Raw genomic sequence first — 17,500 nt, 5'->3', positions numbered from 1 at the left:
CCCCTAGCTCCCCTCGCGCCCTGCCCGGAGAGGTCTGTACGGAATGTGTGATATCGAGGCTTTATAGACAATATAAGGCTCGATCATCTCCGCCATGCATACACCAGGCTCGCATAAAACTTTTACGATCTTCTGATTGTCTGCATTGGAATCCTCTGACTTTCGTTTTCCAAATTCGGACCGAATCCAATTTGCTGTTTATGCTGATTAAACACCTCGGAATACAACCCTTTCCCCCTCCCCTTCCTTCCCCTCCTCCCCTCCCCTATATTTTTCTGTCTCTTTTTTTATGTCGAATACAAATCAGAATAGAGAGTCTCGAGAACGACCCTTTGACGTATGATTCCTTCGGTGCGCGTCTCTCAAGGATCCGCCAAGTGGTCGTCTCTTCGCACCTGACGGAGGAACTACGAAGCCACCCTGATGAAACCCAAACATTGGCCGAGTCTCCTCTCCAGAGTTACGTCTGCCGAGGGAGGTGTTTGTCTGTTCTCTGTCCTCACTCGCTCTCTCACCTTTCTCTTTCTGGGAATCCATTTGTTTCTCCCTGTGCCTTTCTTCCAGTCTCTCTCTCTCTCTCTCTCTCTCTCTCTCTCTCTCTCTCTCTCTCTCTCTCTCTCTCTCTCTCTCTCTCTCTCTGTTGCTTTCCATTTCTCTCTCTCTTTTTTCTATCTATCTATCTGTCTATCTGTCTATTTATCTATCTTTCTATTTCGCTCTTTCTTTTCTTCTCTCACTCTCTCTAGAGAGAAAGAGAGAGGGGGGTTAAAGAATAAAAGAAAGAGAGAAATGGAGAGCAAGAGAGGAACGAGTTAAGAGAATGAAGAGAAAGAGAGAGAGGGGGGCGAGAGAGAGAGAGAGGGGGGGGGGGGGGGGGGGGGAGGGGGAGAGAGGGGGGGGGAGGGAGGGAGGGGGGGGGGGGGAGGGAGGGGGGGAGGGAGGGGAGGGAGGAGGGGAGGAGGGAGGGGAAGGGGGGGGGAAAGGAAGAGAGGGGGGGAGGGGGGGAGGGGGGGGGGGAAGGGGGGGGGAGGGAGGGGGGGGGAGGGAAGGGAGAGGAAAGGGGAGGAGAAGGGGAGGGGGGGGGGGGGGAGGGGGAGGGTTGGGGGGGGGGGAAGGGGGAGGGAGAAATGGGATAAAAATAGGGGGGGAGGGGGAAAAGGAGAAGGAAAAAAGGGAGGGAAGGGAAGGGAGAATAGTGGGGGGAGGGGGATAAGGGGGAAAGGGAAAGGGGGGGCGAGGAGGGAGGGATGGGGAGGGGGGAGGGGGAGGGAGGAGGGAAGGGAGGAGGCGGGGGATGGGGGGAAGGGTGGAAGAGGGAGGGGGGGGGGGATTGGGGGGGGGGCGGGGGAGGGGGGGTAGGGGGGAAGGGGGGGGGGAAGGGGGGGGGGGGAAGGGAGGGAAAGGAAGACAAAAAGAGGGGGGGAGGGAAGGGGGAGGGGAAGGGAATAGGGGAAGGAAGGGAAGAGACGAGAGGAGGTTGGAGGCAGAGAGATGGAGGAAGAGAGAGAGGTGGGAGACGAGAGAAGAGAGGAGAGAGAGAGAGATGAGGTAGTGATGATGGAGTAGAGAGAGAGAGAGGAGAGAAGAGAGGTCGAGAGAGAGGAGAGAGAGAAGGATGAGAAGAGGAAGGAGAGAGGAGAAAGGGTGAGACGAGGAGAGAGGAGAGGAGACGGAGAATAGGAGAGAAGAAGATGATGGAGGGAGGGAGACTGTATTGAGAGAGAGAGAGATGCTCGGAGAGAGAGACCTGACGAGAGAGAGAGAGATGGAAGAAGGGGATGAGAGAGAGAGAGAGAGAGAGAGAGAGAGAGAGAGAGAGGGGGGGGGGGAGAGGGAGAGAGAGAGAGGGAGGGAAAGGGAGAGAAAGAGACAGACAGACAGACAGAGAAAGAAAGAAAGAGAGAGAGAGAGTAATAAGAAATAAAAATGAGAAAAACAGTCGAGGGAGAGCGGACCTTGGCGAGATAAAAGACGGAAGGGAGACGCATCAAGCGGGAGTTCATAACAAAAGATATTGCCAGATATATCTATCAACATGATCGCAGGTGTTCAGAGAGACGGAGCAATCTTAAAGCTTTCTCGGTCGTCGGAAAGTTCGGCAATTTAGACGAATAAGTTTCATGTTCTCGGTTTTTTTTCGCTATAGGAGGCACAGCATAGCAAAATTGAATATTGTGTAAGACAGCTTTGAGGCAAGGAGGTCAAACAATTTGTAAAATAAAATCTACGTAACTTTGGCGCCCACTTTCATTTCTTTCTCTCTCTCTCTCTCTCTCTCTCTCTCTCTCTCTCTCTCTCTCTCTCTCTCTCTCTCTCTCTCTCTCTCTCTCTCTCTTTATATTTATATATCTATCTATCTATATATATATATATATATATATGTATATATATATATGTGTGTGTGTGTGTGTGTGTGTGTTTGTGTGTGTGCGAGTGTGTGTTTCCTTCTATATTTATGTATGTATATAAAGTGCCGTGAGATACCTGTTGGAGTAGGACGAGTTTTGCGTCAAAAACAGTCGCCTGGAATTTGGTCGCAAACTGTGAGTTGAACTGATCGTTGAAAACAAATAAATCCCACGAAAGAGCAACTCCTTAATATCTCAAAAAGCGGAAACGATCCGATGCTCTTCCTAAATCACATCTATAAGTCTCGATCCTCTCGGGGTTTCATTTGTGTCTCACGAGTCTCTCAGACGAAGCACCCTCAGGGTCTGTACTTTCGACGTCTAAACAGTTGCTTGTTTCGGAAGTTGTTAACTATTGGAAAAGGATTCAGGATTATATGGTCGGTTTAATTTTATATCAATTATTTTTACAATATGAATTGGGAAAGATGAACATAGAGATGATACAGCATTAATACTGACAGTATAGGTTATGATACAGCAGTGATATAATAGCATAATGCTAACAACATACAAAGATTTCCTCGCGGACATGCAGACAGCTTGGCTTGGTAGGAGGCGCACCTCGCCGCCCTTGATTCCTTCCCTTGGGGACCAAATTCAATAGCAGTCTTCAAAAGGAACTGATGATGCAAGGTTCGACATGCGTGCTCGAACTTCTTGGACACTAGACGAAAGTTTTTTTTTTTGTCCAAAAAGGCAGGAAATTGGCAAAAGCAGATCAAATCGAGGATACAGATCTTGATTCTCCCTTTCCTCACACTTTTCGCGTGTCACAATTTGAGCAGACATTGTAGTTTGTATTCGGGTTGCGAGAGGATGGTGGCGCTGGCGCGGGACTGCCACCGAGACCCGCTTTCCTTGCCTCATATTAAGTGCAAGAAATCTTTGTGTGCAAGTGTATACTGCGGGTATCTATCTGTATGTGTGTGTATATATATATATGTATATATATATATGTATATATATATGCATTTATATATGTATATATATATATATATATATTTGTGTGTGTGTGGGAGTGTATGTGTGTTTTCCGCCTCTTTCTCTTTCTCTTTCTTGTTATCTTTTTTGCTCTCTTGATATGTGTGCCCGTGTGTATGTGCATGTTTGTTCATAATCTACGGATGCATTGCTCGGAGGACGGCCATTAGAGCGCGGAGAGGGAAGGAGAGAGCGCGCGTTCGGAACAACCGACATTTGCTTATATTTCCCCTCCGGTAAATCCAGCGTCACTGACTTAATGACAGGCGGCAGTTGCACTAATGAGACCTTAATGTCCGTCATTAAAACAGATGGCAGCGAGCCGGCTGTGACTTCCGGCCGTTCTCGCGACTCCCTCTCGCCCAGGACGCCTCCTCTCCCCCTCCCCCTCCCCCCTCTTCAGAATCAAGACGCTCCGCTGTACTGATGAGTCGGGGAATCACTCGCTCCGGGAACACACGAGTCGCTCTGTCATTACTTCGGCCAACGACGGATTCCTTGATGTTGCAACGAGACACTTTTTCTTCCTCCAGCGCTATTGTATTGGGGAATATGATCCTGGCGCTGGATTTATTTTCTGGTGCTTTTTTTCAGGGGGGGACTTTATCGCTTCATAATTGGTGCTTTGTTTTTGTTTTTATTCTGATCGTTGCTGATATATCTCTTAATCTGTATTCTTTCAGTGTGGGGTGTTTTTTACCTTTTTCACAGGCTCATTGCCTTGTTATGAAAGGTCTTGATGGGTGACGTTTGAATTCTCTGTCTTCGAGAGGCAAAGATTGCTTTCAAGACGGCGAAGAGAGACTATCCTATAAATGGATACCATCACTCGCTCGGTACGTTTTATTAGCTTAATTGCTGACGTTAGTGAGGACTGTCGAATCAGCAGTGGTTAATGTCGGTGGTTAAGATCGTTGTCAGAGCAGTAATTACAAACTGTTCTGACAGAAACATAAATCATAATCCCTTTCTTTAGGAACCAAAGTTTTCTTCCTTATCTTATTTTTCCTTATTGCCGTTTTCCTTTTTAGTGTTTTTTTTTATGTGGAATGCGCGAGCAAACATTCAGCGGGTCGTCACATTGACTAAGAGAACGATAAATATATGCATAAAAATACTACATATCAAACGCATGTAAAAACGAACATTCTTCATGCCGGATGGCGAGAGGTGCAAACAGTCTAGTGAACAATAAACGTACAAAAGGGCCGTAAGGATGATACATAAAACCAAACGGGTCGCGATGGAAAAAGTTTGGAGAACACTGCTTCATTCTCCTCAAGCGTGCCCTGTTCTTTCTCTCCCTTACTCTTCTCCCTTACTCTTTCTCTTTACCTTACATTTCCGGCCTTTTATCCTCCAGTTACGGATAGCTTTACAACCGCCTCAGCTCCCCTTCCCCGCTTCCTCCCCCACTCCTTTCCCCTGTCTCCTTCCTCACATTTTTTCACCCCAGCGGCCCTCTTTCCCTTCCCAATCCCCCCAACGGCCAATGAACCATTGAGAGACGAGCTCAACTGCAGCAGTTTATCAACTAATTGTAATCCCCTTGGAGCATCCGGGTAGTTCGCTTCCGAAGAGGATCCTGCGGGAGTCACTCAGACGTCTGGCGTAAGTCTGGTTTACGATCACGAGGTTCGGGCAGGCCGGGCTCGCTACCTCTCATCAGCACACTCGTCCTTGCCTTCACCCTGCCTGCTGCCACACTGCCGACTCCTTCACCCTTCTACCCACTCTCGGCGGCCTCGCCACGCGGCAGATGGAACGCGGATTTTGTTTCTTCTTCTTTTTTTTTCTTTTTTTTTATAATTTTTACTTCTCGTATTTCTTTTTTCCTCGGTTGTACCGACAGAATTTGGTTCATGCTAAACGCAGTAAAAGACTCACCTATTTTATTAATATAAGCGTTTGAGTTGTTTGTGAATAGAAGGGGGAGAACATCCCTGAATGATCGTAGAGTTGAGTCCTAAAACTGCCACACCGACTGAGACTAACAACCAACGCGGTTTGCAAACGACTGAACTATCATTATGTAACACAGATGACGTGGCGGGCTTCAGGTATCCTTCTCAGGTTTTAGCAAATGCATTCCATGCCCTCTTTTCACTTCTGACTTTTGTCGTGATTTTTATCGCGTTTTGTGTTCTCGTCTATACTATATGAACACCCGAAGGACAAAAGCTGCACTTCGGGTATCATACCACAGATAATAATTTACTCTGAGTGGCCTCTTTGGACTCATCCATTGCCTGAGTGTCACGAGGCCCGCGGTGTGCTGCCTCTCCCAGCCACTCGCTACGCCCTCCCGCCTCCACTCACATTAATAAGCTTTTGCAGAGGACGTCACTTTCCCCTCTGCTTGTCTGCTTATTCACCCATCTTTTTACGGGTCTTGGGTCGCCCTTTCTGCTGGCCTGTTGCATGTCCGATTAGCATTGTTAACGTTGATGATGTTATTAACATTGTTAATAGTAATTTTAATGCCTGTGAGAATAATGGTAATGATATAATGAAGAATCATGATAGGATTGTGATGAGGATGAAATGATAACAGTAACAATGATAACGATAACAAGAATATTGGCAACACTAGCAATGTTAATGTAAATGACAATGATAACAATACCTATGATCATTACGATAATCATAAAGAGATATCTGCAACACTGATGATGATAATAATGATAGGTGTGATAATTATAATGACAATGATGTGCTTTAAGTATAACAATTAATTCGTCATCATCATCATCATTTTATTTATATTTTCACCAATATCTATTATCCTTATATTTGCAATATTACATTAAATATCATCATTATCAATTATGTAAATATTCTTTATGATTATTATTACTATTAATATTATCACCACTGTACTAATGATAATGATAACAACAATAATAACTGTGATTATAGTAATAACAGTGGAAATAATAATGTTTGTTGTGGTAATACAAGTTACATCATTGATGGCATTAGTAACAGTAGTAATAACAGCAGTAATTAGTAGTAATAAATGAATAGTGGTGGTAGTAGTAGTAGTAAAAGTAATAGTAGTAGAAGTAGAAGGAGTAATAGTAGTAGTAGTAATAATAGTAGTAGTAGAAGTAGAATAAGTAATAGTAGTAGTAGTAATAATAGTAGTAGTAGTAGGAGAATAAGTAATAGTAGTAGTAGTAGTAGAAATAGCAGAAAAGTAGTATTAGCAGCAGTAAGAGCACTACGAGCTGGACTCCCGCCCACCTGCAGAGAAGAGTCCGACGCCCGCGGGCTGCGGCCAGTTGGCGTCGATGAGGCTCACGTTGACGGCCCTTTGGAACACGGTCGACACTCGCACTTCGCAGGTGATGGTCATCGCTCCGCGCTCGAAGAACGACTTCGACGGGAGGATTTCGAGCACCTACGGAGTGCACACGAGGAGAAGCCTTGCGATCAGATGCTCAACGTTTCAGATTGCAGATACCGGAATGTGCATAGTTGTCGTGATCTTTTTACACACACACACACATACACACACACACACAAACACACACACACACACACACACACACATAGATAGCATATATGTGTATGTTTTTAATCTATTTATTTATTCATCTATCTATTTATCTATCTAACAACAGATCTAATCAATATAGCAATATCATAAAACATCCTCTGACAACATGGGTCACTCCGCCGAACCTACCGACATCTGCACCGGCTGATCGGCCTTGGTGGTCGGGCCGCCCTGCGACACGTGGAAGCGCGCGGTCGGCTCCCTGTGGTTGACGAGCCAAGTGAAGTCCGCCGGCGGGTCTGACGCGTCGACCTCGCACTGCGCGGTGATCACGTCGTCGGGCTTGACCCTCATGCCGTGAGACACGCCCGTGATGTGCGGCCCCCACGTCGGCACGTCTGTGGGTTGGGCGAGGGGGGAAGGGAGGGGGGAGGGGAGGGGGGCGGATAAACACGGGAGGGGTTTGATGCTGAGCTATATGTGATGATGATCGCTGTTGAAGCTATTTCATTTTGCTGCTGTCAGTATTGTGGGAATTGCTGTTTAATATTATGACTATCGTGTTTAGTTTTGCTATCAAAAAAACTAATTATAATCATTATTGTTGATGTTGTTTTACTATCAGTATTGTAATTATTATTATTACTATTATTATCATTATCATTATTATTGTAGTTGTTATTTTTACTATTGATATGATTATCATTATCATTACTATTATTTCATTGTCCTAATCATCATTATTACTACCAACATTATTATCACTGTCATTATCATTACTATCATCATTATCATTATCATTTATATGATTATCATTAATATCATTATCATAATCATCCTTATCCCCAGTATCATTATTATCATCATTATCATATCTACTCTTTCCACCTTTGTAATTCATTGTCATTATAATAATTATCATACTAATAATAGTAATGATGTTTATAATCTTTATCAACACTATTATTATCATTGTTCCTATTATCAATACTTCTATAATTATTTTATCATCATTATCATTACTATCATCACCGTTATAATCATGTTATGATCACTATCAATATCCTCATTACCATGATCATTCGTGTTGTCGTTGTTGTTGTTGTGCATGTTATTGGTGGTGTATCTATGTGATATTTCATTATATATTTATAGATATATATATTATATATATATTTTATATATATATATATATATATAGATGTATGTATTATATGTATTATACATATAGTATATATATATATATTATTTATATATATATATATATTTATATATCTATGTATGTGTGGTATATGTGTTTGCTATATGCTATGTATATATATATCTATATTATATATATATATTGTTTATATATATATATATATATATATATATATATGTAGATATATATGAATATATATATATATATTTATTTAGTTAATTTATATTATTTGAAGATAAATATATATGTTATATATTTTTACTTCATAGATATATATATATATATATAATATGTGTATATATACTTATTATACATAAAAGTATTATATTTACATATTATATATATTATAAATATGATATATATATATTTATATTTATGTGTGTGTTGTTATTTCTATATATATATTTATATATATATATATATATATATATTTATATAATATATATAATGCATATAATGTATATATATGTTTGTAATATATATCTTGCATTATATATAGATTATATATATATATATTATATAATATATATTATATTATATGTATATATATATATATGCATATATGTGTATATATATGTTTATATTTTAAATATATCAATATATATTCACTATTTTCCTATAGGTTTATATAACATATATGTATACACATATGTATATATATATATAAATATTATATATATATTATATATATATTTATATATATTATATATACATCATAATTACATAAACACACATATATATATACATTACATTTTATATATATATATATATATATAAATATATATATATTATATATGTATGTATGTATGTGTGTATATATATGTATACATATACATATACTTAGGTATAATATATATCGATATATTAAATATATTTATATAATATAAATATACATATGTATATGTATTTGTACATATATATAATATATATTATTATACATTTATATATATAAATATATATATACATATGTATATGTATATGTACATATATATATATATATATATATATATATATATATATTCACATATATACAGATATTCAGTATTTCATGATAATTATGCTTGCACTTCGTCCTGCTCCCCCTCGGCATGAATAGTCACGAGAACTCACCAACAACCGTCATGTTCTGCGCATGGTCGTCGGTCTCGAAGTAGGGCTTGTCGCCGAGGACTTCGCAGCGGTAGGTTCCTGAGGAGCCTCTGGTGACGCCCACGAGCACGACGCTCGTCAGGTTGCTGTGCGTCTCCTGCGGTAGCGTTGCAAGACAACTTTCAACTCTTTTTGGGACAAGTAAGTACTGCAGGTGTTCATACATTAAAAGATCACGATGGTATTTCTCTGGTATTGGAAAGATTAGGTGATTCATGGGAAAATATCTTGTCCGTCTCCATAAATAAATAAAAAATAATAATAATAAAAAAAAAGATAGAAAAAGAACATTCAATTAAATGGTAAATGTTTCTTTTCCGTGCGTTCTAACTCTTTGAGTGGGCCTAAAGTAATTTTGTTTATTTAGATATATAATATAAAACATATAGAAACAGTATATCTAGATCTAGAAAATACATCTATGTGTAGATATGCTTAGATGAGAGACAAACCGAAATAAATTTAGCCTCCTGTCACCTTATTCGGCGAGTTGTGTATATCATACATATGTATATATATATATATATATATATATTATATATATATATATATATATATGATATATATATATATATATATATATAGTATATATATATATGGTACATTAAATTTTATATATACATATATATATATTATACATATATATTATATATATATAGATATATATAATATATATATCATATATAATATATATATATATATATATACATATGAGTGGTGTGTGTGGTGTGTGTGTGTGTGTTGTATAAAAAAAAATATATATATATATATGCATATGTATATATATATATATAAAAATAAATAAGATATATATTCTTATATATATAATAATATATATATATATTATATATATCATGGTTATACATACCAACTCACCAAATATGGTGACAGAAGGCCAAATTTAGTTCGGTTTGTCTTCTATCTACATGGCGAAGGCCTTTTCGCATTTACATGCCCTGATGAAGTAGTAAATGCGAAAAGGCTCTCGGCATATTCGTGTGTTTTCCCGTGCTTTTCTTCGTTGTTTTGTTTTCAATCTGTTCAGCCTGAATCCTTCACATATATATATATATATATATATATATATATATATATATATATATATATATATATATATTTATCTATCCATTTGTATATCTATCTATCCATCTCTCTCTCTGTCTCTCTCTCTCTCTCTCTCTCTCTCTCTCTCTCTCTCTCTCTCTCTATATATATATATAATAATATATATATAAAAAATATATATATATATATATATATATATTTATATATATATATATGTATGATATATACATATATATGTATGATGTGTGTAATGTGTGTGATATATATGTATATATATATATATATATATATATATATATATATAACCAATATATATATATATTTATATATATAATATTTATACATATATATACATATAAATAAATATGATATATAAAAATTTATATAATATATATATATATATATATATATATCTTATAATCGATAGAATTGCTATATATGTATACATATACATACATATACATATATATAGTGTGTGTTGTGTGTGTGTATGTGTTGTATGTGTTATGTGTTTAATGTGTGTTTGTGTGTTTGTGTGTGTGGGTGTGTGTGTGTGTGTTTATCTCTCTTTCTCTCTCTCTCTCTCTCTCTCTCTCTCTCTATATATTATATTTAATATATATATTATATATATATATATTTAAAAAATTTAATATATATAATAATAAAATATATAATGTATATATAAAGTGTATAAATTTAAAAATATATATATATATATATATATATATTTATTTAAGTGTATATAAATATATATATATACGTATATATTTATATATATATATAGATTGGTATGATATACATATACGTATACATATGATATAATAATTTATATAATATATAAATTATATATATATATAATGTATATATATATGTATGATGTATATATAAATGGGTCTTATCTATATATTATATATATATATATATGTATGTATGTATTTATGCACACACATATATAAACGAATGCTACCCACGTCCACTTCTATGTCCTCCATAGGGAAAAACAAACATATGAAACAACCCCCCAAACAAAAAATACAAAAAACAAAACAATAAAAAAAAAAAAAATAAAAGCAAATCAACAACACAAAAAAAAAACTAAAAAAAAAACAAACAACAAAAACAAACAAAAAAAACAAACAACACATAAAACATACAAACAACAAAAAAAATAAAAACCACAAAAAGAACACCAAAAAAACACCAAAACAAACCAAAACATCAAACAAAAAAAACAAAAAACACCACGAGAACAAACAACAAAAACAAACAAATCAAAAAAAAACACCTTCATGGCCGGACTCCTCCCGGGAAGGAACTCGTAGAACTGGTCTACGCCGCGATACCACTTGACTGAGTAGAGCGCCTGTGGGAGCTCCTCGCTGTGCTCGTAGCTGCACGTCAGCACCACCCTGGACCCTGACGCCACGACAGGGGGGACCACCACGCTGGAGAGCCGCAGGCCCCATCCTTGGGAAAGAACAAATTTACTAGTGATATACTTGTTAAAGAAATGCGTCTATGGAAATGTATTTTTTTGTGTTCATTTATATACCATGTGTCATATGTGCTTTCGTTTGCAGGTACAAGAGTCAGCGTTGCTAACCGCTGAGTGGGCGGGAGAGGGCCTCACCTCGGGCAGCAGCCAAGGCCAGGACGAGGACCAGCGCGAGAGGGGCGGCCGGCATGCTCGCCTCCCCCGCCATGGGCCGCCTCGCACGCCGGGCCACGGGGGAGAGATCACGCTTGGGTCGAGGCTGTGGAGGAGGAGCGACAGTGTTGATTTCCCACGAGGAAGGAGGAGGGTTATGGAGGACACCAAATTGTGCTGCATGTGCATTAGCTTATGCAAGTGAATTAGTTCACATATCAGTGTACAGGTGCATGCTTATGTAACAGTGCATGTAGAGAATGGCCAGTATCTGATCTAGAAACTGTCCTTGTGATCTTTATTCTAGAATCATTGATTCATTACGGCCTTTCTTTGCTACCCGTCAGCTTTTTCCTCCTCAGGATTAAATATATTTCACAGTATCGAATCGCAATTACTGCCCTGGACACGTCCCGAACTGCACAATGTATGTGGAATAATAAGCCATTTGTTGTGAAGAAACTTTATCCGTAATTGCATTGATAACACACTAGGTTTTCGGGGACACTAATTAGCAGTTAAATGTCAGCGGTTACATTTGATCGATGCCTTGCTCTATTTACTCTTTTCAATTAATAAATATGTTGTGGTTTTACCAATTCATGTCTGGAGGTAATATTCTCAGTTGGTGAAAGCGTCAACACAGAAGAAAAGTGAATAAGAAAACAAATAACAACAATGCAGCAAAACCCAAAGGCGGCTTCCATCCAGTGATATAAGCATTAGAAGATGAATACCAAAATCCCTCAAGCGAAGAGCCTCTCGGAAGCCGCCCATGCGACACACAGCGTTCTTAAGATTAAGTGTCTGCAGCCCACTTGCCTTGTGATTTTGATTCGCCAGTGATGAGCGCATTGCAGACTCAAGACGCCGAGGGGTTAGAGAGGGCTAAGGAATATGGAAGCAGAAAGGGAGTCGTTGTCGTGACACGTTCCGTCCAAGAGAGGAGGAAAGGAGGAGTCAGTGGTTTGTAAAGAGAAGACGTAATCTCTGGAACCATTACGAAATAACTTTGAAAAACGAAGGAAGTAAAAAGGAAGGGAAAACAAACAAGTTACCCAAAATACTGTACATTCCTCCCCCCCAAAAAAATCAAAATAATGACCCCCCCCCAAAAAAAAAGAAAAAAAAAATATATATATATAATACAAGTATATATATATATATATACTATATATATATATATATATATATATATATATATATATATATATGCGTGTGTGTGTGTGTGTGTATAATAAAACAATAATAAAACAAATCCCAACCAAGTAAAATAACATTAAAAAAACTGAATCAATGAGAGGACTCGCCAGAGAGCAAGACCCCGGCTCCGACCGAGGTATCTCCAAGGCGATATAAAGCGAGCGATCCCCTGAGTGCCAGATTAAACCCGACACAGCCCGAGATTCCCCCGTTCATGGCCGCTCACGTCGGCGGCGAAGAACATTATGAGTGTGATAACTTGGAATTTCACAGTCACTCTTGTTTTCTGTCGTCGCTTCTCACCTGCATCACCGGCTTTATCATTGGGATTCTGCTCTGGGTCTCGCCCGAGGTCTTCGGCGGTTGCTGCGGCCTGATTTGCCTTTGGGTTTTATTAATATTGGCTATGGGGTGACGGCCTTGGTGAGCGAGATTGCCAATGATAAATCTATCAATAAAAGATTATTAGTATCATTACCATTGTACTGTTTACCATAAGCATCGTATTTTATTATTGCCATGATCATAATCATCATCATTTTCATCTTCATCTTTGTTGCTATGATCATTATTACCATCATTGCTTATTTAATTATCATCATGACCATTATTGTGATTAAAATTATCATCATTGCCTTTAGTATCACTGCTATTGATATTATCTTTTTTTATCATCATCATTATTATTTTTAACATTGTTATTGTCACCATTGTTATTATTATTATCATCATTATCACTGTTATTATTATCATCATAATGATCATTATTATCATTATCATTATTGCCATTACTAAAATTATCATCACTATCGTGACTGATATCATCAGATCGCCATTATTATTACTACTTTCCCCCCACAGTTCCTGGCAAAGTCTCCTCTAGAACAAGCCAGAACAATCAATCTCAGGTTTCGAGAACTTTCCTCAATGCCCTTGCAGTTCTTAACAATGACGTTTTCTGATCTCGATTCCCAGTCTCTCTGTATGTATCTATTTATCTATTTATCTATTTATCTTTTCATTTTTGGCATCGTAATACACTTATTGCAACTGGAATGCAACTCACTTTCCTTCCGGACGTTATCTGGTCATTGCTCGATTATGTCATCTTGATTATTATCATTATGGTAATCATTATTATCATTACTATTTCATCATCGATACTACTAGTATTGTTTCTATTATCATTATTATCATTTTTGTTACTATCATTATCGTCATTTCTAATATAATGATCATTAGCATTATCATTAGCATTATTATTGTTATTATCATTTCTTATTATTATTCTCCTTATTGTTATTATTGTTGCTACTGTTATCCTTATAGAAATTATTATGATTGTCATTATTATTGTTGTTATCTACATCATTGTCATTTTGTTATTATTATCATTTTCATTATCATTATCCTTTTTATTATTTTCGTCATTATCATTACTATCCTTATTACTATTATTGTTATTATTGTTGTTGTTGTGATCATCATTGTTATAATTATCATTATCTAAATCATTATTGCTAATGCTATCATCAACATCATCATTATCATTACTATTACTATTAACATCATTATTATGTTATCAGTATCATTGTAATCATCATCATTATTATTTTTATTATTATCATTGCTACCACTACAATTACTTTTACTGTTATTGCTTAATACTATTATCATTGCCATTATGAATATCATCATCATTATTGCCATTATTATTTCTTATCGTTATTATCAAGATTATTGCAATTGTTATTGTTACTGCTATTGTATATTATCATTATTGTTATCATGATGATGATCATCATCATCCTCTTTATTCTCATCACTGGCGTTATCATCAATAATGTCATTATCATTCCCAATATCATCCTCATTTTTACAATTTTTCTTGACATCATTATCCTTAGTACAATCCTCGTTATCACCATTACTGTCGCCCCATTTGTTCAGTCAGCATAACCATCACTAAACAGAACCATTATGCTTTCCACTTCTAAGCATACTTCGCTCTTCATCCTCTCCTTCTTCTTATTTTGATCATTTTTAATAATTGACATGGCTGCTCTTAGACCTCAGACCCTCTCAACCCTCTCGGCCTCAGGAACCCGAGCGAGCGCCTAGACTTTATCTTTCTTATCAAGGCTTCAGTGAAACAAAGCATCTCGCTGTTCAGAAAGTATATAGTTTAATTAATAACAGAGAGAAAAGGTAGGAGACAGAAAAGTTTTCTAAGATAATTATTTTTACACCAGTTTTTAGCCGCCCTCATCCCTTCCCTAGAGGCAACTGCTGACTCCTACTACTGGCTCAGCAACTCCCACTCTTATATTTTGCTCTAACGGAAACTTTTCTAATAACGTTCGAGAGCCGATCTCAAGAAATAAAAATCCTTATATTACATCACGACATTGGTGACGCGCGACGTTCAAAAGGATCTAATCCGAAACTCTTCCGCCACACCACGAAGGGCGGCGAGCAGTAAGAGTCTCACTCAGATCGATAAAACGGGTGCGCCGACGAACCGAATCTTTCGCTCGCTCAAAAAAAAAGGATGATGATAATAATGCCATAGAATGAGATCTGCTTTGGGCATAAAGATTAGGGGACGGCAGTGGCAGGATGGCGATGATAGTGAAGAAATCCAACGATGAGTTTAGAAAAAAAGAAGTCCACTGGTAAAAGTAATGATGTGAAAGAAAGTACTTTGCAATAAAAGTGGACGTTGCAGGAGCAATAACATCTAGGAACTATTATTCCCATTCCATGTTTTTAAATTGCTTGTTTTTGTAGTATGCATTTATTAAGAATAGATATACGTAGATATCAATCTGACAGAAAATCGAAATCAAGTGAAATTCTCTTTTCACTCAAATTGCTGGACAGCGAACAAGATGATACAAAGGCAAAGGTATAATCTCTCACTCTCTCTTCTTCCTCCTCCTCTCTCTCTCTCTCTCTCTCTCTCTCTCTCTCTCTCTCTCTCTCTCTCTCTCTCTCTCTCTCTCTCTCTCTCTCAGCTAAGGGGGGGGGGGGTGAGGTTGGTGGGGGGGAGAGGAGGGGGAGTGGGGGGTTGGGTGTGGGGGGGGGGGGGGATACAAGAGAGACGTGCGTGCAGTCGTGGCTGTGCAATGAGAAAAATATATTGGGAGTAAAGAGGGAAGTGTAGTTATTGAGATGAAGAAAGAGGTTGATGTGTTATTTGGTTTTTTGTGATTAATAGATTGAAAAGTTTTTATTATGTTATTCGATTACAATCATCACCGCGTTTTCGACACGCCCGTCAACAATGTTTGTTAGAGTATGTATAAATAAATACTAAAAATATAACTATCTATATAACAAATCGAATAACTATATCAATCACAAATATAACTCCACACAATGACTCTCCCCACACTCACACACACACACACCTCACACACTCACACCACTCACACAAACACACCCAAACACAACACACACACACTCACACACACACACACACATACAATCACACTCCTAACACAAACCCACCCACCCTCCTATACTACCAACCACACATACACCACCCCACAAACACTCAAACTCACAAACTACACACAAAAACACTCACAACACTTAACTCACATACACACAAACACACACCACACACCCACCCACACTCTCAGACACAATCACAAAACACACACAAACATCACCCACACAGACACTCACACCCACTCACCACACTCCTCACACACACACCACACCACCTCACACACACCACTCACTCCCTCTACAGATATTATAATAACATCCAACTACACCACACACAAACACTCACAACACCCTCAAACTACACACTCACACACAATCACTCAACACACTTACTCACTATCACATACACACACACACACCAACCAGACACTCACACACTCCACACACCTCACATACTCACATCACCTCTCACTATCTCTAACTCATCCATCAGACTAAAAACCTAACTCATCTCTCACTAACCATCACACTCACACAAACAAAGTCAATCACCTATCCACTCAATACAAACACACCACACACACACACTCTTTCAGATAGTGTATTTGATTATGATATTAGAGTAGAGTGCTACGCTATAGATATAACACCACTAAACACTAAAACACAATCTATCTCACACTCACACACACCACTCGTCACACCACTACTCAAACCACACACACAAAAAACATATGACACTTAAGATGAGATATCAAAAAACCAAAACACACACCACACACTAACACTCATAACTCACATCCATCATCGAGTTGTGTGAGAAAACAACACTCACACCCACACAACACCACTCACTCACACACCACATACACACTCTCCCG

The 17,500-nt window shown here is 37.9% G+C and overlaps 1 protein-coding gene across 1 annotated transcript in view; it reads right to left on the bottom strand.

The window, feature by feature from the left end:
- The window catches only part of LOC122251594 (uncharacterized), a 30,105-nt gene that overhangs the window by 1,504 nt on the left and 11,101 nt on the right, over positions 1-17,500 (bottom strand). Inside the window, exons 2-7 of the mRNA XM_086536371.1 lie at positions 11,943-12,066; positions 11,597-11,779; positions 11,284-11,312; positions 9,206-9,341; positions 7,084-7,292; positions 6,639-6,795 (exon numbers count right to left, since the gene is read on the bottom strand). Coding sequence (XP_086392497.1) covers positions 6,639-6,795; positions 7,084-7,292; positions 9,206-9,341; positions 11,284-11,312; positions 11,597-11,779; positions 11,943-12,015 — 787 coding nt within the window. The 5' untranslated portion in view covers positions 12,016-12,066. The remainder of the gene's footprint in view (positions 1-6,638; positions 6,796-7,083; positions 7,293-9,205; positions 9,342-11,283; positions 11,313-11,596; positions 11,780-11,942; positions 12,067-17,500) is intronic.

Source organism: Penaeus japonicus, unplaced genomic scaffold (assembly GCF_977035675.1).
Source record: "Penaeus japonicus unplaced genomic scaffold, GWHDUDI00000001_assembly GWHDUDI00000001, whole genome shotgun sequence".
Lineage (NCBI taxonomy): Eukaryota > Metazoa > Arthropoda > Malacostraca > Decapoda > Penaeidae > Penaeus > Penaeus japonicus.
This window is presented reverse-complemented; position numbering and strand designations above follow the sequence as displayed.